This window comes from Gopherus evgoodei, chromosome 23 (assembly GCF_007399415.2).
Source record: "Gopherus evgoodei ecotype Sinaloan lineage chromosome 23, rGopEvg1_v1.p, whole genome shotgun sequence".
In the NCBI taxonomy this organism is placed as follows: domain Eukaryota; kingdom Metazoa; phylum Chordata; order Testudines; family Testudinidae; genus Gopherus; species Gopherus evgoodei.
This window is the reverse complement of record NC_044344.1, coordinates 10,213,408-10,230,939: the sequence shown is the minus strand read 5'-3', so window position 1 is coordinate 10,230,939 and position 17,532 is coordinate 10,213,408. Positions and strand designations below refer to the sequence as shown.

Genomic DNA, 17,532 nt, shown 5'->3' with positions numbered 1-17,532 from the left:
CACCATGCTCGCGAGGTCATGCCAGCGGGGTCGGGGTCACGCGGGTGGGGGCAAGCCGCACCAATCCTGGACGTACCGGCCTGTCCGGTATTCTGGGCTCTGAAACCCAGGCTCCAGGCCTGTCCGAAGCAGGTAGCTCTCCAACAGGAGGAAAAGCAGAACAAGAGACTGGGCCCCAGTGTGGTTGGTGATGAAGCAGCTGAGTCTGGGGGGCAAGGGGAGCTGCTGGCAATGTCCTGATGAGAGGTGGCAAGAAGAAAAAGGCGTCTCCGGGTGAGGAGAAAACTGAAGCTTGGGGTATTTCCTTATTCTAGTTCTTTGCTTATCGGTGACTAATGTCTGCCGTGAACAAGGGGTTATTGAAGGTAAAGTCTGATTCAGACTGGTTTATACAGCCAAACGGGAAACTGAGGCACAGTTTGGAACCTGGGCCTATGACAGGTCCCTTCCGGCCTTATAATCTCTGAATCCGATTTCTCTAATAGGGCACAAAGGCTTGTTTGCTAATAATAGGCCCGCAATGTCCCCCTCGCTCTGTCATTCCGCTGGTGCTAACGCTAATAGGATACTGCTCTGGGCTTGCCGCGGGAGCTGCCTTCTCAGCTCATGGTGTCTAGAGTTATCCCTGTGAAAATGAAATTTGCCGATATGCTAAGGAAGTTGTTATTGCAGGGAATAAGGTGCCAGCTTCACATTATGACCGAGAAAGTGTTGAAACAGAGAGGGAATGATCATCCGGGCGAACAACCAGTACGAAGGGAAAATTACCACTAGCCCTTTCCTCTAGATTTGCTTTTCTTTCTTTCCTTCTTGGCTCCCGCTTTCATCCTTGTTTGCAAAGAAAGTTTTTGAAAGAACAAACGTGGCAAACGGGTTCCCATGTTGAAATAATAATAATCAAGTCAATGAGTCGGTATTACAGAAAAAGGATCCAGTTGGCCCGGTGCCATGGCAACCTGCAAATCTCGCCATAGCAACTTGCAAATCTCTTTTTTAAAAAGGTTTGTGCCCAGCGCCCTGCATCCTGTGCTATTCACTGTGTTTGTGTCTCTTTCTTCCAGACAACGGGTACAGAGAATGCCTCGTGAACGGGAGCTGGGCAGCGCGCGTCAATTATTCCCAGTGCCAGGAGATTCTCAGCGAGGAGGTACGTGCCCACAGACCATTGGACCCAGGTCGTGCTTGTTCCGGGGGGTTGGAAGGAGGAAGAGGAAATAAAGTCGCAAAAGGAAGCAGGTGTCTTCAGGAAGTTTTAGGGTTTGACAGTAACAAGCTTTGGTGGATGGGCGTCTTTAGGGAGAAGAGTAGCACATGTAAGGATGAGGAGACATCGTTAACAAGTCATCAGCGGGGAATCAAACCTAAGGCTGCTGGATCATAACGCGCAAACCTTTGCTCCCTGATTTAAACAACTGGGTGGTGTTAGCCAGGCCCACAGCAGGGTCTCTGACTTCTCTGTAAGTGACCCAGGCACCGCTACCAGGGGACAGAATGCCACACTGAGTGAGCGTCAGTTACACACTGTGTGCGGCCTGAGCCATCCGTGTTCACAAGCAGCCATCTCGATGCACCGGGAGCTTTTAGGGTGGCCACCTAGGGAGTAAAGGACACGCTGCATGAGCAGCACAGAACAAAGTGTATCCCAGCCCACAGGGTTTTACACGTGGCATGAAATAATCCATTGGCTGCACAGGGTATGATTCACAGCTCAATTATCACTGAAATGCAGGACAGAGCGTGTCCTCTATTGATTCGATAGCAGGACATTACACAACAAATCCCTGCATCCCTTCAAATAAAGCACCCTAGGAACCATTGTCAAGGCCAGCGCTACTCAGATTGAAGCTGCAAGTGGCTCTGTAATGTGTCTCCTGTGGCTCTTTGCAGCACAGATTAAGACACAGCATGATAGAATATTAATCTAAGTAATTAACCAATCAGGATCCTTTTACTATGTTATTAACCAATCGTAGTTGATAAAATAGTAATACTTGGTCAATCATTTTGCTGTGAGATAGATAGATAGATTGATAGAGAGATAGATAGAGGGGGTGGATGGGGATAGATAGATAGATAGATAGATAGATAGATAGATAGAGGGGGTGGATGGGGATAGATAGATAGATAGATAGATAGATAGATAGATAGATAGATAGATAGAGGGGGTGGATGGGGATAGATAGATAGATAGATAGAGGGGGTGGATGGGGATAGATAGATAGATAGATAGATAGATAGATAGATAGATAGATAGATAGATAGATAGATAGATAGATAGATAGATAGAGGGGGTGGATGGGGATAGATAGATAGATAGATAGATAGATAGATAGATAGATAGATAGATAGATAGATAGATAGAGGGGGTGGATGGGAATAGATAGATTAGATAGATAGATAGATAGATAGATAGATAGATAGATAGATAGATAGATAGATAGATAGATAGATAGATAGATAGAGGGGGTGGATGGGGATAGATAGATAGATAGATAGATAGATAGATAGATAGATAGATAGATAGATAGATAGATAGAGGGGGTGGATGGGGATAGATAGATAGATAGATAGATAGATAGATAGATAGATAGATAGATAGATAGATAGATAGATAGATAGATAGATAGATAGATAGATAGATAGATAGATAGAGGGGGTGGATGGGGATAGATAGATAGATAGATAGATAGATAGATAGATAGATAGATAGATAGATAGATAGATAGATAGATAGATAGATAGATAGATAGATAGATAGATAGATAGATGGGGTGGATGGGGATAGATAGATAGATAGATAGATAGATAGATAGATAGATAGATAGATAGATAGATAGATGTGTATGGGGATAGATAGATAGATAGATAGATAGATAGATAGATAGATAGATAGATAGATAGATAGATAGATAGATAGATAGATAGAGGGGGTGGATGGGGATAGATAGATAGATAGATAGATAGATAGATAGATAGATAGATAGATAGATAGATAGATAGATAGATAGATAGATAGATAGATTAAATGAAATAATGAGCTGGGGGGCAGGGAGCTGGGCAGCCTGCGTCAATTATTCCTAGTGCCAGGAGATTCTCAACGAGGAGATACGTGCCCTTGTTCCCTGACTTAAACAACTGGGTGGTGTTAGCCAGGCCCACAGCTGGTCTCTGACTTCTCTGTAAGTGACCCAGGCACCGCTACAAGGGGACAGAATGCCACACTGAGTGAGCGTGAGTTACACACTGTGTGCGTCCTGAGCCATCCGTGTTCACAAGCAGCCATCTCGATGCACCGGGAGCTTTTAGGGTGGCCACCTAGGGAGTAAAGGACACGCTGCATGACCAGCACAGAACAAAGTGTATCCCAGCCCACAGGGTTTTACACGTGGCATGAAATAATCCATTGGCCGCACACGGCATGACTCTCAGCACAATTATCACTGCTGCTACCCACCCTCCCAGGCCTTAATTATAAAAGCGCTGGATTCAAAAACGAGCTAGATAAGTTCCTGGAGGATAGGTCCATCAGTGGCTATTAGCGAAGATGGTCAGGGTGCAACCCCATGCTCGGTGTGCCCCTAAGCCTCTGACTGCCAGAAGCCAAGAGAGGAAGACGAGGTGGCTCACTCCAAATTGCCCTGTTCTATGCACTCTCCCTGAAGCTCTGATACAGGCCACTGTCAGAGACAGGATACTGGGCCAGATGGACCATGATGTGACCAAGCGTGGCAGCTCTTACATTCTTCAGACCATCCTTCCCCTGTAGATTGAGATTCTAGCCCAGCTTTTCAAAAGTGGCCTGAGATACAGGGGGTGCCCCAGACTTCGGGTTCTCAAGCTGAGACGCCAGCTAGGGGCTGAATGGTCAGAATTTGCTGACCCACCCATACTCCGGAAATCAGGTCCTGGGTAAGTGTCTCCTTTGAAGCAGCCCACATTGAAGGACCCCAAATCACTAGACACCTTTGAAAAACTTCACCAGCCTTTCCAGTTTAATGCTTGCGGGTGTTAGACATGAAACAGGGAAGGAACTTTTAAAAAATGTCAGGCCTGATTTTCACTGATGTCAAGGACAGCTTGCGCTCCATAAAGGGCCCTGCAAGTGGGAGTGAATTCCGTCTACGCTTGCTTGGACATCTTCCGCACTGTCAGAGCCTTAATGTCGATGCAAATCAAGGCCGTGAATTTTTGTCTTGAGATATCCTGGTGATTGGCTCCATGAGGTCTGTGCCAAGATCTTATATTTTCCTTTTTTGCCACTTTCTAAAAGTTTTAATAAAAAAAAAATTTAAGCAAAGCTCCCACAGCAGGGCTGAGACGTTATCGAGCACAGGCTCGTGTGCACGTTCGGTCTCATCTCCTTGCAGGGCTTTTGTGGCCAACAGCGCCCCCTGCGGATTCATTGTGCTCCTCCGCCCTGGGCTCCTCCGGGCCAGGAAGGAGGCAGCTGCAGGTACCTCTGGGCCCTGCACTATAGAAAAGATGTCAAGCAGCTGACTGGAATCTAAAGAAGGGCAGCCGCATGGATTAAAAGAGGCTTGGGGACCCCAAACCCCCAGAGCTGGATGGAGAGAGGCAATAGGACAGAGTGGTTAGAAATGCTACGAAAAACCCAGCGGGAACCTAGCATGGTGTTTGCAAACCGTCACTCTGCTCACGTGTTAACTGTATTCCTTCCTCCTGCCCTACGTCTGTCTTGGCTACAGAGATGGTAAGCTCCTCGGGGCAGGGACAACAATGACAATAGCGAGATCTTTTGTCAGTAGGTCCCAAAGCACTTTACAAAGCAGTGGCCCTCGGTGGCCACCAACTTCCAGCTGATCAACCGTTGCTGTGTCTTTTCTCCCTCAGCGGAAGAGCAAGCTGCATTACCACATTGCCGTCATCATAAACTACCTGGGCCACTGCGTCTCGCTAGGGGCCCTGCTCCTTGCCTTTGTCCTCTTCATGCGCTTGAGGTAAGAGACCCAAGAAGCGGGTGTCCAAGTGGTGTCCAGGTTTTGTTCTCCTCCTTTCTCCCACCAGTGAGCAGCCAGAGATAGGTCCTCTCGTGCGGCTTGCTGGGATTGAGACGGAAGAACTAGGCTTGGTCAGAAACATTTTTGTCTCCATCTACATTTTCCATGGAAAATTTCAGTATTTCAGCAGAAATTTGAATAACAACAAATTTCAGCCAAAAACCTCAATATTTTGATTTGGAAATGCCTCATGGGCATTGTAGTTCTGGTCCTTCATGCTTTCATTCTCTTCTATAGGCCAGGCTCTCTAATTGGACTACATCTCCCATGATGAACCACAGTCTTGGGGAGGAGGGATGGTGCATTATGGGAGTTTATCCCAAGGTGCATCATGGGAGATGTAGAGCAGCCAGGGAGCCTGGCCCATGAAGGACAATGAGGATATTAGGCACCTGAACTACAACTCCCATGAGGCAGTAAATCAAAACTGAAATATTTGAGGTTGTGGCTGAAATATTTTGACTGGGCACCTTTCGTTTTTCAACAACAAAATTTCCAAGGAAAGCAGGCATTTTTCACAGAAACAATTGTTTAGTTAAAAATCTGATTTTCTGACACAAAAATAGTTTAGACAGGAAATTTCCAAGCAGTTCTAGGAAGCACTGTTTTGAGCCCCTTCTTGCATTTCCCATCTTTTCCATTTTCCCCAACAGTCACTCCACACAGACCTATAAATCGGAGAGCTTGGGGAATGGATCACTACCTCTTTGCATAAAAGGCGAACTGTTCGTGTCATTTTCCACTCAGTCGGGTTGGTGGACAATTTTTCAACAAAACAATTTTTGTTGGAAAATTCCAATTCATTCAAACCAAAACTGTTAGCGAGAAAGAGTCTGATTTGACAAAGTTCCCCCTAAAAAAAGATTCAAATTTGTCAAAACATCCCATTACGAGATTTTCTAAATGAAAAGTTCCAGGTTGAAAATGACTTTTCATTTCAAAATTTAAGCTCATTTACTGTAAAAAAATTTAGAGTTGGCAGAAAATTTGGAATTTCTGACTTTTTGTCCCAATTCAAGATGGGAAGGTTTTTCAAAATTCCAAATTGTTCATGGGATTTTGACCGGCACTGGGCCGGGCTGCAATGTTGGTGCTCAGCTTGGGAGACGTTCTGTGCAGCACGGGGCAGGACGGCCCAGGGACCTGAGTGCAGGAGCTTTTACTCTTTAGAGCCAGGCCAGCAAACACAGCCTGATTCAAGCCAATGGGCGTTACTTGTACCTGCAGTGAGAGACTAAGGCCCCGGGCTGTCCATGACTGAAAGTGATGGTGGCGTGGCTGCCTGTGTGAAATGAGTCAGGTGTGGAGAAGGAAGGAGACAGGCCTCCATCCCACAGAAACAACCACCGGCACGAACAAAGAGCCAGGAGGCTTTACTAAGGGGACCTGGCTGGCATGTTGTCCTGGCTCCCCCAAACACACACACTCGCTCAGAGGCTCACAAACAGGGGCCTTGCAGACACAGAGCCAGAGGGATTTGCTCAGGAGATTCGGCCAGCATGTCCTGGCTCTCTTTCTCTCTCTTTCTCTCTCTTTCTCTCTCTCTCTCTCACACACACACACACACACACACACACACACACACACACACACACACACACACACACACACACACACTGTGGAGAGGCACCACTAAGTCCCCTCTCTACAGGGACATAGGGTCCCTCTACACAACAATTAAACACTCATGGATGGCCCAGGTCAGCTGATCTGGGCTCACAGGGCTGGGGCTGTAAAATTGTGGTGTAGACTCTCGGACTTGGGCGGGAGCCTGGGCTCTGGGACACCCACCCTTTAAGTCGCTTGTAGGTCACCAGTTTGACTGCATCCCAGCTCAGTGGGGACGAAGAGCTGCTTCCACCTAGTAGAAGGCTGAGATGAGTCTTACGGTGTTTGGGGCGAGAGCCAGACCTGTGAGGGGTTGTGTCACCCTTTTAGATACAGAGTATAACCCCTGGTGTGCTGGGGTTCACTGCATCGGTCAGGCCAGCTGAAACTCATCATCTGATCCCAGGAGCCCCTTGCCCTCTGGCCGTGGGGAGCTTTTAGGGTCACAATGAGTTAGGTAGGTTCTCAACTCCAGCTCCCCCATCACAAACTCCCCCCCGCGCGTGGCACTGATTGGCCAGCTCTGCAGGTGGACTTCAGGGAGGCGGGGGAAAGATTAGATAGAGCAGAGGTTGGTACCGCTTTGACTCCGAACGGCCCCATCCCTTCCCCTCTTGTGTGCTCAGGAGCATCAGATGCCTGCGGAACATCATTCACTGGAACCTGATCACAGCCTTCATCTTACGAAATGCCACCTGGTTCGTGGTGCAGCTCACAATGAACCCAGCCGTGCATGAAAGCAACGTGGTGAGTCCAGCGGCGGCCAGGGTGGGCTGCTACACGCCCAGCTTGCCGGGCATTTCCCAGCTCAAGTAACCATCACAGTGACTCTGCAGCAGCACTAGCTGGTCACATGGTTCCGGGGGGCATGGGGCACTGGGGGCACTGAAACCCCCGGCCACCGCAGCTTTGCTGCTCTTTTTAGATGTGTTCACTAGATTAAAGCTAGCGTTGGTCTGGCCACCCGGCTGCAGTCACAAACCCGAGATGCAGTGGAAACATATCCTGAGGGCGCCGGGCACTGCCCAGGGTGGGCTGGAGCTCACCTGGTGCAGCAAGTAATGCCAAGTACTGTCGCACACCCAGCATACCGGGCACTGGTCAGGGTGCAATGTTGCATGCCTGGTGTCCCAGGCACTGCCTAGGATGCAGTGTTGCACATCCAGCGTGCCAGGCACTGTCCAGGGTGCAATGTTGCACACCCAGGATACTTGGCACTGCCTTGGGTGTCATGTTGTACACCCAGCGTGCTGGGCACTTCCTTGGGTGCCATGTTCCATGCCTGGCATCTTGAGCACTGCCTTGGCTGCCATGTTGCACACCCTGGATACTGGGCTCTGCCTTGGGTGCCATGTTTCACACCTAGCATGCTGGGCACTGCCTTGGGTGCAATGTTCCATGCCTGGCATCTTGGGCACTGCCTTGGGTGCCATGTTGCACACCCAGCATGCTGGGCACTGCCTTGGGTGCCACATTGCACACCTGGCATCTCGGGCACTGCCTTGGGTGCCATGTTGCACACCCAGGACACTGAGCACTGCCTTGGGTGCCATGTTGCACACCCAGCATACTGGGCACTGCCTTGAGTGCCATGTTGCACACCAGCATGCCGGGCACAGCCCTGGGTGGTTTGCAATACCCAGCATGCCGGGCACAGCCCAGGGTGGTATGCGATACCCAGTGTGCCGGGCACAGCCCAGGGTGATATGCAATACCCAGTGTGCTAAGTTGTAGCACTGGGCGGTGCTGCCCCCACATGGCACGTGTTTCCTGGCCCCGTGGGCGAGCTGCTGCCCAGCCCGGTTGAGCGGTGGGCCCTTCAGCCGAGAGTTGTCATGGTGACAAGTCGGTGCAGCTGCGGCTAGAGCGGCACTAGCCAAAGAGGCAGGAGTTGCCAGCACGGGCATCAGCCCCTGCTCATGGCAGTGACCGGTGCTGTGCACGGCTCCCAGCAGGCAGGCAGCTCAGGCTGGTTCCCAGTGATATAGGCTCCCCCAGTGTAGAGGGCAGAGCCCCAGGTCACAGCAGGACCCACTGAGAGAAGCGGGCCCCGCTGGGTCTGTTGGGGCCCCACTGAGGGGATTCACAGCCTCATTATCTCTGAGTCCCACCGGGGACCTGCAGCAGCAGCAGCCTCAGCACAGCTGTCAGGGACAGGGGAGCCCATCACCACCCCTCAGGGCCCTGGCTTGTGTCTGTTGTGTGAGTTCATCCCCCGGAGCAGCCTGCCTCCGAGGGGACGTAATTAACCTGGCGCTCGGTCTCCAGGAGACATCCCGGCCCCGAGGCCTCCCCGGCAAGTTAGTGCAGAGGGGAGGAGACGTGCACCCCTGACCTTTGCCTGGGGAGGATGACAGGGGCCCCAGAGTCAGTCTATGGCCCTCCCCCCCCGCCCGCCCGCCCATAGATCTGCCTCTCACTGCTGCTTCCAACTGAGGTACCGGAGCCCCCAGGGCTCCTCCCTGCTGCCCCCCACCCCCACAGACCTGGCTAGTTGTCTGCAGGCGGATGTGCAGCTCCGTGGGTTCAAACCCTTCAGGCTGCCCTGGCTGGACTCCCAGTGGAGTCCCCCAGGGGTGCAGGCCAAGGGGTAAATATCCCCGGCTCCCGCCAGCACCCGTGGTGAGAAGCCACCTTGCAAACGCCTGCAGAGTGGATCCCTTAGCGCTAGGGCACAGGGGCGCTCCAGTGCTTTGCTTCTCGTGGCAGCGCCGGATTCTTCACAGCCGGCAAAGAGCTGAGAATGGGGTTAGGTGCTGGGCAAACTCCCCTGCCCTCCGCTCTGCTGATGCGCCTTGCTCCTGAGCCACCGCCCCCTGCCAAGTTCACACCCAGGGCTGGGATGTGTCCAGCAGGACCGGCCCCTTCTAGCCCTCTCCCAGCAGCCCTCGCTTTCAGGTCAGCCCAGCTCCAGCCAGGCGTTGTGGGCAGTGATTTGTGGGAGATAGGGGGTTACATGGTCTCTGGGAGGGGAGGGGAAAGGAGAGGCATGAACCGTAGCAGAGGAGAAGAAGCCAAGTCCATGTCCAGGCCACCCCTGGAACATGCTCGTGCTTGGGGCCTCTCAGCAGGGAATCGCCCACGTGAGATGCACGATGTGCAGTCAGCCCTGGGGGTGGGTATCACGCTGCAAGCAGGTCGCCCCTTGAGTTAATTTATTGTATAAGGAAGGCCATGGAGCGAACCAAGAGGCGCAGGGATGGCGCAGTTAGGGGACTGGCCTGGGACTAAGGTGACCTTTGTTCAAATCTGTGTTCTGCCACCGAGCGCTTGGGCTAGTTTGTGCATCAGTTTCCCATGTGCCGCAGAGGGATAATGGCAGCGTCCTGCTTCAAGGGAGTGTTGTGAGGATAAATAAATGAACAACTGTGAGATGCTTTGATGCTACAATAACGGGGACTAAATAAGAACTAAAGTAGATTCGAGAGAGTTGTGTTCTCTGCCACTGACCCACTGGGTCTCCTTAGGCAAGTCACTTTCTCTGTGTGCCTCAGTTTCCCCTCCGTAATATGGAGCTTCCTACTTTGAGCACCTGTAGGAAGTGTGCTGTCTGTGTTCAGCACCAGATGAATCAAGCAGCCCAGCAGGGAGAAGAAACTCTGAAATTGCTTCATGATCTGTTCCTAACACACACCCTTTCCTGCTTCCTTTGTGTCCCTCCCCACCATGGCAGGCCTGGTGCCGCCTGGTCACAGCCGCCTACAATTACTTCCACGTCACCAACTTCTTCTGGATGTTCGGTGAGGGCTGCTACCTCCACACAGCCATTGTGCTCACCTACTCCACCGACAAGCTCCGCAAGTGGATGTTCATCTGCATCGGCTGGTGTAAGTCCCAGGGTCGGTGCCAGCGCTGCATGCATGGGATCTGTGCAGACAGCAGGGGTGGACGCCAGCGCTGCATGCGGGGATCTGTGCAGACACCAGGGTGGACGCCAGTGTTGCATGTGGGGATCCATGCAGACAGCAGGGGTGGGCACCAGCGCTGCATGTGGGGATCAATGCAGACACCAGGGTGGACGCCAGTGCTGAATGCAGGCGATCTGTGCAGACCAGGGTGGACGCCAGTGCTGAATGCAGGCGATCTGTGCAGACAGCAGGGGTGGACACCAGCGCTGCATGCGGGGATCCGTGCAGATACCAGGGTGGATATCAGCACTCATGCAGGGGATCCATGCAGAGCAGACAAGCACAAAAGTCCCATCGACATTCAGTTGGGCCCCTCTTTTTTAAATCATGTCAGTGTGCCTAGAGAGTGTTTGTTGGGCACATTCATTTATTAGGATCATTATTAGTGTCCCTCATACATAAGGTGGACTTTTAAAAAAGAAATAACTTTCACGAGATACAAAATCTTTAATCTTAAAAAGGAGAAAGCTGCTGACTAAAATGTATCCGCATGAGTCACCAGTAAATCTGGATGAACGGACTCTTTTCCCTACTCGTGCTGTCTTTGTTTCAAAACGTTCACCTCGTTTTTATTTTGACATTCACACTTCCAAGCCAGCCCGATATTGGCTTGAAAAAACAAGGAGGTGGAGGGGAAACGTTCATGAAAACATCACCTGCATTTGTCCCAATTTCCAGATTTTGAATTTGCAGATTCCATCAGAAACCATCTTCCAACTGGCTCCCCCCCGAGCCGGCGCTTTGGGGGCAGTATCTCACAAGTGCCCTCAGAGTCCTGGTCAGGAATCTGGAGTAGATCTTCCCAGGACCTTCATCCGTACTTCTTTCACTCAGACCAATCTGTTTCTTTCCTCGCAGGTATCCCTTTTCCGATCATTATTGCCTGGGCCCTTGGAAAGCTGTACTATGACAATGAGAAGTAAGCCTGATTTTTACTACGTCTATTATCATCGGGAAAATATTGATATTGACGCGCTGCTCGGGATGGCTGCTGTACAAGCAAAGAGGTGGATATGTTCCCACCCTAAAGCATTTGCGGAAGGCTGGCTATATGCAGGAGGTGGGGAAAGTCAGACAAGATTCTTCCCGGGTTTGGTGCTCAAGCCCTAGTCCCGCTCAGTGACTGGCGGCCGCTGGGCTTTCCCCTTGACGTGATAAGTGAGGATTGAAGGGGAGACGTTGGTCTGAGCCTGGAATCCTACAAAGTGTTTGCTAAATGGAGCTGGGATTTAATCTGCCAGCAGTTATACGCTGCCTCCGCCTGTGCTGTTTTCACAGAGACCTGCTAAGGGAGGACTTAGCTGGAACGTGATGTGTTCATCATGTGAACTGTGGGGTTAAAATTAGCCCATTTTGGCACCTGACAACTTGCCTTGTTTTTCAGCCGCGGTTTTGCCTTGTGACTCTAAGAGCTTTCCCGCTCCCACAGGAGATGCACCGGTTGAGATGTCCTTAAAGTGTGGCAAAACCCGGGTTGTCCACATGGGATGTTAGACTTGTATACTTCTACCGCTTTCGTTATACCCTTCTAACTGCCTGTGTGGATGCTGTAATTCCTGGAGAACAGAGTCTCTTCAGTTTAGATTAGACTACTTCCGAAGCAACATAAACTAACCCTCGACATAACTAAGGCTCTCTTAAAGCTTGCTTGCACTTGAAATTTAATTTAGATTAGGGTAAAGTGTGAATTTAAAGTGCCATTGCTCTTCCTAACTCCACGCGTATGCCCCCTTCTTCCAGAATAAGAGTGCCTGATTCCTCTTTAGTTAAATTAAACTAAACCAGAACAAGGTCCTTTTATTCCAGAAGAAGCCTATCCACACATGGAGCTGATCAATCATAGCTATTCCAGAATAACTCCAGGTGTAGACAAGCCTCCATTCAGGATTAAGATACTCCACATGGGGAGTTATAGCCAACGAGTTATTGTGCTTTAAATTCACACCCTACCTTACACTGATATAACTTCCCATGTAGACAAGGCCTTAGGAGGGGCTCTTTTGAGGAAGTTGTGCTTAGATTCATGGCCCTGATCCTGACCGCCCTGTTTGCTTGACTTGCAGATGCTGGTTCGGGAAGCGAGCAGGAGTCTATACCGATTATATCTACCAAGGCCCCATGATCCTGGTGCTCCTGGTAAGAGCAGATGTTCTTGCTCCCTTGATGATACCTTCACTCTTGTCCTGATTGTGATGGCCACATTCTCCTAAGCTGCTCAGGCCTCTTCAGCCAGGGGGAGCATCCCTGCCCACGGGATGGGTGAAGGGGGAAAGTTTCTTAGGAGAGCATCTGCCTCAGCAGATTGAGGTCTCCTTAGAAATAACCACAACCCCTCAGTGTTTCACCCCGCCGAGCAATGTCCCAGAGCCAGCCAGTCGGGGTGTCTGACACTCAGCTGCTTCTGTGGGGTGCCCTGGGGAAAGCCTGCGGGTACCATGACAGCCGTTGTACTGTGATTTGCTGGCAGCCCCCTGACAGAGTGATGTGAGCAAGGAGAGTGAGGGCTAAGGACAGACCAGTGCACTAGCTGGCCAGCATTGCTTTGAGCAGGAAAGACAGGTTAGAACGTGACGCAACTGCCGAGGTCAGCACTGGACGTCCCAGCCAGTGCAGTTGAGCGGATAACGAGACAAGGCCCTCATCAAACCGTATGATCCCAACCCAGCTGCTAACCCTACCACACTGCAAAATCTGACCCCCTTGGCTCTCAGCTGATAAACTCTTTAAGCATGTTGGCCATTTTTTCTCTGTACGGCATCTTGCACCCTGATCCTCCAGGTGCTCCCACCATATAAATAATAACTGGAAATCACACTGAAAATGGATCCCCTTCCTGCACCCCCAAGCTATCCTACACCCCAACTTCCAACCCCACCTTTGCACCCTGCTGGTAGGAGGCCCTCCCTGCTTGTGGCCTCTCCCAGCCGGAAACCACCCTCCCACTTGTAACCCTGGGTCTCTCTCTCCCGTTCCTGCCTCCCCCAAATTCCAAACCTTCCCCCGCTGCAGCGTTATCACTGCTCCCCTCTTTTCCCAACTGCCAAACGCCTTCTTGGGTCTGAATCGAGTCAGCTGTACAGTGTAGGCAGCTCACTGTCTGCCATGGACATCTACCAACCATCCCAGATGGGCACTATCCTGAATTCCATGGCAACGTGGTTTGCCCAGATTAGTAACATTATCTATTCCTTGGATTCTCCCAGCATTTCCAGGCCCAAGGCAAAGATCAGTGCCCCATTGGGCTAGGCATGGTACATACCCAAATCATAGAATATCAGGGTTGGAAGGGACCTCAGAAGGTCCTCTAGTCTAACCCCCTGCTCAAAGCAGGACCAACCCCAAATAAATCATCCCAGCCAGGGCTTTGTCAAGCCTGACCTTAAAAACCTCTAAGGAAGGAGATTCCACCATCTCCCTAGGTAACCCATTCCAGTACTTCACCACCCTCATAGTGAAAAAGTTTTCCCTAATGTCCAACCTAAACCTCCCCCACTGCAACTTGAGACCATTTCTCCTTGTTCTGACATTGGGTACCACTGAGAACAGTCTAGATCCATCCTCTTTGGAGCCCTCTTTCTAAAGCAGCTATCAAATCCCCCCTCATTCTTCTCTTCTGCAGACTAAACAATCCCAGTTCCCTCAGCCTCTCCTCATAAGTCATGTGCTCCAGCCCCCTAATCATTTTTGTTGCCCTCCACTGGACTTTTTCCAATTTTTCCACATCCGTCTTGTAGAGTGGGGCCCAAAACTGGACACAGTACTCCAGGTGAGGCCTCACCAATGTCGAGTAGAGGGGAATGATCACGTCCCTTGATCTGCTGGCAATGCCCTACTTATACAGCCCAAAATGCCTTTAGCCTTCTTGGCAATAAGGGCACACTGTCGACTTATATCCAGACCAATGACAGTGTCTGCCCCAAAGAGCTACAGCCTAAGGGTAACATTGAGAGACAACAGGTCATTGCGACAGCCAGGGGAACACAAGGCAATCCCGGTCGGCAGAACAGGCAGCAGACGGTATCAGCACACTAGCTGCCTAACCAGCATCTAGATTTTTTTCAGGCTCATGGTGAAGGGGAGTTTTGAGGAGGGCGGCGAGGTGGTTTTGCTGATGTTTACAGGGAGCGTGAGGGGCCACGCTGGAGAAGGTACGAAGATGCATGTTAGAAAATGTCGCAAATGGGCACCAGAGGCTAGCGTCTCTGGCCGAGCAGAGTAGGGCGTCAGCATCTGGGTAGCGAACGAGTGCCAAGGCGGGGATAGGCCATGAAACGAGACGAGCGGTTTGTGTTTGATGCAGTGGAGAAGGTCCAGTGGAAGGACCCCGGGGCAGAGTGCTGGGAATCAGCAGCTGAGCCAGCACTCTGGTCACCGGTGAGCAGCCTGGGCCTGATTGAGGAGATCAGATCAGAATGGGGGGGGAAGCGAATGAGCCCCTTAAGGAGGAGGCTGGAGAGAAGAGCGTAGGGAGGCCGTGTTGGGAGAAGGAGCAGAAGAGAGAGAAGGACTAGTAGGGCTGACAAAAGGAAGTTCTCTGGGAGGAGACACCTCTGCTCCCCCCACCTTTGGAGAAGGGGCAGTAAAACTGGGGGGCACTGAAAATCCTGCATCTGCATTCGTACGTCGAAGGTGGTGGAGTGAAACACTGCCCAGAGGTATAGGTCTGTGCCGAGCAGAGCGTGCCCCGTCCCAAAGGGTTTGCAGTGACAAGCCAGGGCGATGCTGTTTGAATGGATTGATCCTGTAGAGATGCCAAAATGTTCCCCGTGCCTGGGAAGTTCCTTTTAAAATGGTCCCAAAGGGAACATCCATTCCACCGCGTCTTTGCTACAGGAGCTCACACAGCACGCGTCAGACCAGCCCTGGTTTCTCAAGACCCGTTAGGATCTGAGTGCGCTTGGCGAGGAAATGAACCAGGACTCGCCAGACGGGATTCTTCACAAGGTGTTGGAGAGGCCACCGCGGGCACCTCAGCCACGTGGCGTTGTTTCTGGTCCTTGCTCAGCTAACCAGCCCTTGTAAACAGGAGAAGTGAAAGAGTGAGACACGGCTTTGCTCTGGGGCAGGTGGGACTTAGGATGTGGTGGCAGGAGGGGAAACGCCATGTGAAAGGCCCCTGTGGCTACTTCTCCCTTCTCACCGATCAGTAATAATACCCAGCACTTTTAATCACCGGTATCAACTGGCCTCCCCTCTATTCCTCTGGCTAATTGGGCCTGGCTTCTCATTTCCCAGCCCTTTAGGTAGTCAGACAGGTTTTAATCTGTGTCGCTTTTGCTTGGCCCTGTCTGCAGCTCCCCCCATCACCTCATTAATGGAGCAGCAATCAGGGCTGCTGCCCAGCAGTGGATCGATTGCCTCCGGGACTCACAGGCACTTACTCACCTTTCTCTTTCTCTTCCTTCTTTGCCTTTCTTTCACCCCTTTCTCCACCCCTCTGTCTTGTAACCCTTCCCCTCCAGCTCTCCATCTCCCACCACTTCTCCCCTCCCCTGGAACAAAGCCCAGACGTGATACTGAAGTTGCCCCGCGAATGTCTTGCTAATAAAATGCTTTGCAGGGGCTAAATGACGCTGCCCCCTTCTCCCGAGTGCCATCCAGCCTCTGCACTGAATGAGGCCGGGTCCTGTGGAAATCGTGAAAGACTCCATCAGAATTAGAGCGGGATTGACATTTTTTTCATCAAAGCTTTTTTTCCAGCAAAAAAAAAATGACTTTTTTAAAATAAAACTTACATTGTTATTTTTGAGGGTTTTTTGATGAAAAACCATAACCCCCCCTCCCCCACCGAATTTTATCATATTGAAATGACTCCATGAATTGCCCCAAAAATGGAGGCAAAAGAGTTTATAAGTGCACGTAATTCCTCCCTTGTGAGACGGCAAGATTGGGGCAACTCAATGATTCCACATCACATGGGCCCCATTTAGGACCAGAAAGCTTGTTTTCCTACAGACACCCATTGGGATCTGAGAGTCAAGCTGGGTCTTTTCCTTTTCCTTCACCATCCCCAGGACTAAAGGAATAACTGAGGCCCTCACTAGTATGTCAAACAAATTGCTGGCTACGTTCCAGTCTGATACACTGGGCCAGACCCAGGGGCTTGAGAGAGTTTCATAGACTCTCAGAAGATTAGGGTTGGAAGAGACCCCAGGAGGTTCTAGTCCAACCCCTTGCTCAAAGCAGGACCAACCCCAACTAAACCATCCCAGCCAGGGCTTTGTCAAGACAGGCCTTAAAAAACTCACGGGAATGGCTGATTGGAACTTAGTTCTGTGGCTGACGCACAGGAAGGACTAGACTGTAGCTCACTTGCCCAGAGCTCTGCTGACTCTGCCAGGTGCCAAGCAACGAGGGGAGACGATCCCCCCAGTGCAAGGGGATCACTACAGAGGCAGTGTAGCCAGCCCCACACCATCGCACCAGGGCAGGGTGCAGCCAGTTTTTCCACCCTCCCTACAGCGCACTGCACTTAGTCCAGCTCGGCTCCCGGGCCACAATATGAGCCCTTTGAGATCAGACCTGCTGCCTTGAGATGAATACATCAGTCGCTGGGTGCCGGGCACCCAGCGGGCATAGGGCAGGTGGCCCGGCTCTTGGGGGGATCTGCTCCCCTCTAGGGCCTGTTTTCCCCTGCCATGCCATGCAGCAGCATCTACTCCTGCGTGCAGTGAGTGAGTCTGGCTCGGCCACGTCTGATGCCCGCCTCATGCCAGGGTAATCACTGACGCACAGCTCAAGGCAGGGGGGCATCCGGATGGATGGGCAGCAGCTCCTGTCCACTCAGAACTGGCCCCCAGGGAGAGAGAGCACTTGTCTCTGCCACATAAGATTTACAGAGGGGCTATTTGATTCCCTGTTCTAGTCTGACCTCCTGTATATCACAAGCCCTTAAAGTTCAACCAGTGATGCCTGGATTGCGCCCAGCGACTTGTGTTGGCCTAAAGCATTAGCCATCCACCTCTCCTGGCCAGGGCTGACAAGAGGGGGGAAAGCCA

The 17,532-nt window shown here is 51.3% G+C and overlaps 1 protein-coding gene across 2 annotated transcripts in view; it reads left to right on the top strand.

Annotated features, from left to right (window-relative positions):
• Positions 1-17,532, top strand: part of CRHR1 (corticotropin releasing hormone receptor 1) — a 95,662-nt gene that overhangs the window by 59,315 nt on the left and 18,815 nt on the right. For both annotated transcript variants that reach the window (XM_030541562.1, XM_030541563.1), the window contains exons 4-9: positions 1,062-1,147; positions 4,852-4,958; positions 7,253-7,373; positions 10,300-10,453; positions 11,393-11,453; positions 12,598-12,670. In XM_030541562.1, the coding sequence (XP_030397422.1) occupies positions 1,062-1,147; positions 4,852-4,958; positions 7,253-7,373; positions 10,300-10,453; positions 11,393-11,453; positions 12,598-12,670 (602 nt within the window). The remainder of the gene's footprint in view (positions 1-1,061; positions 1,148-4,851; positions 4,959-7,252; positions 7,374-10,299; positions 10,454-11,392; positions 11,454-12,597; positions 12,671-17,532) is intronic.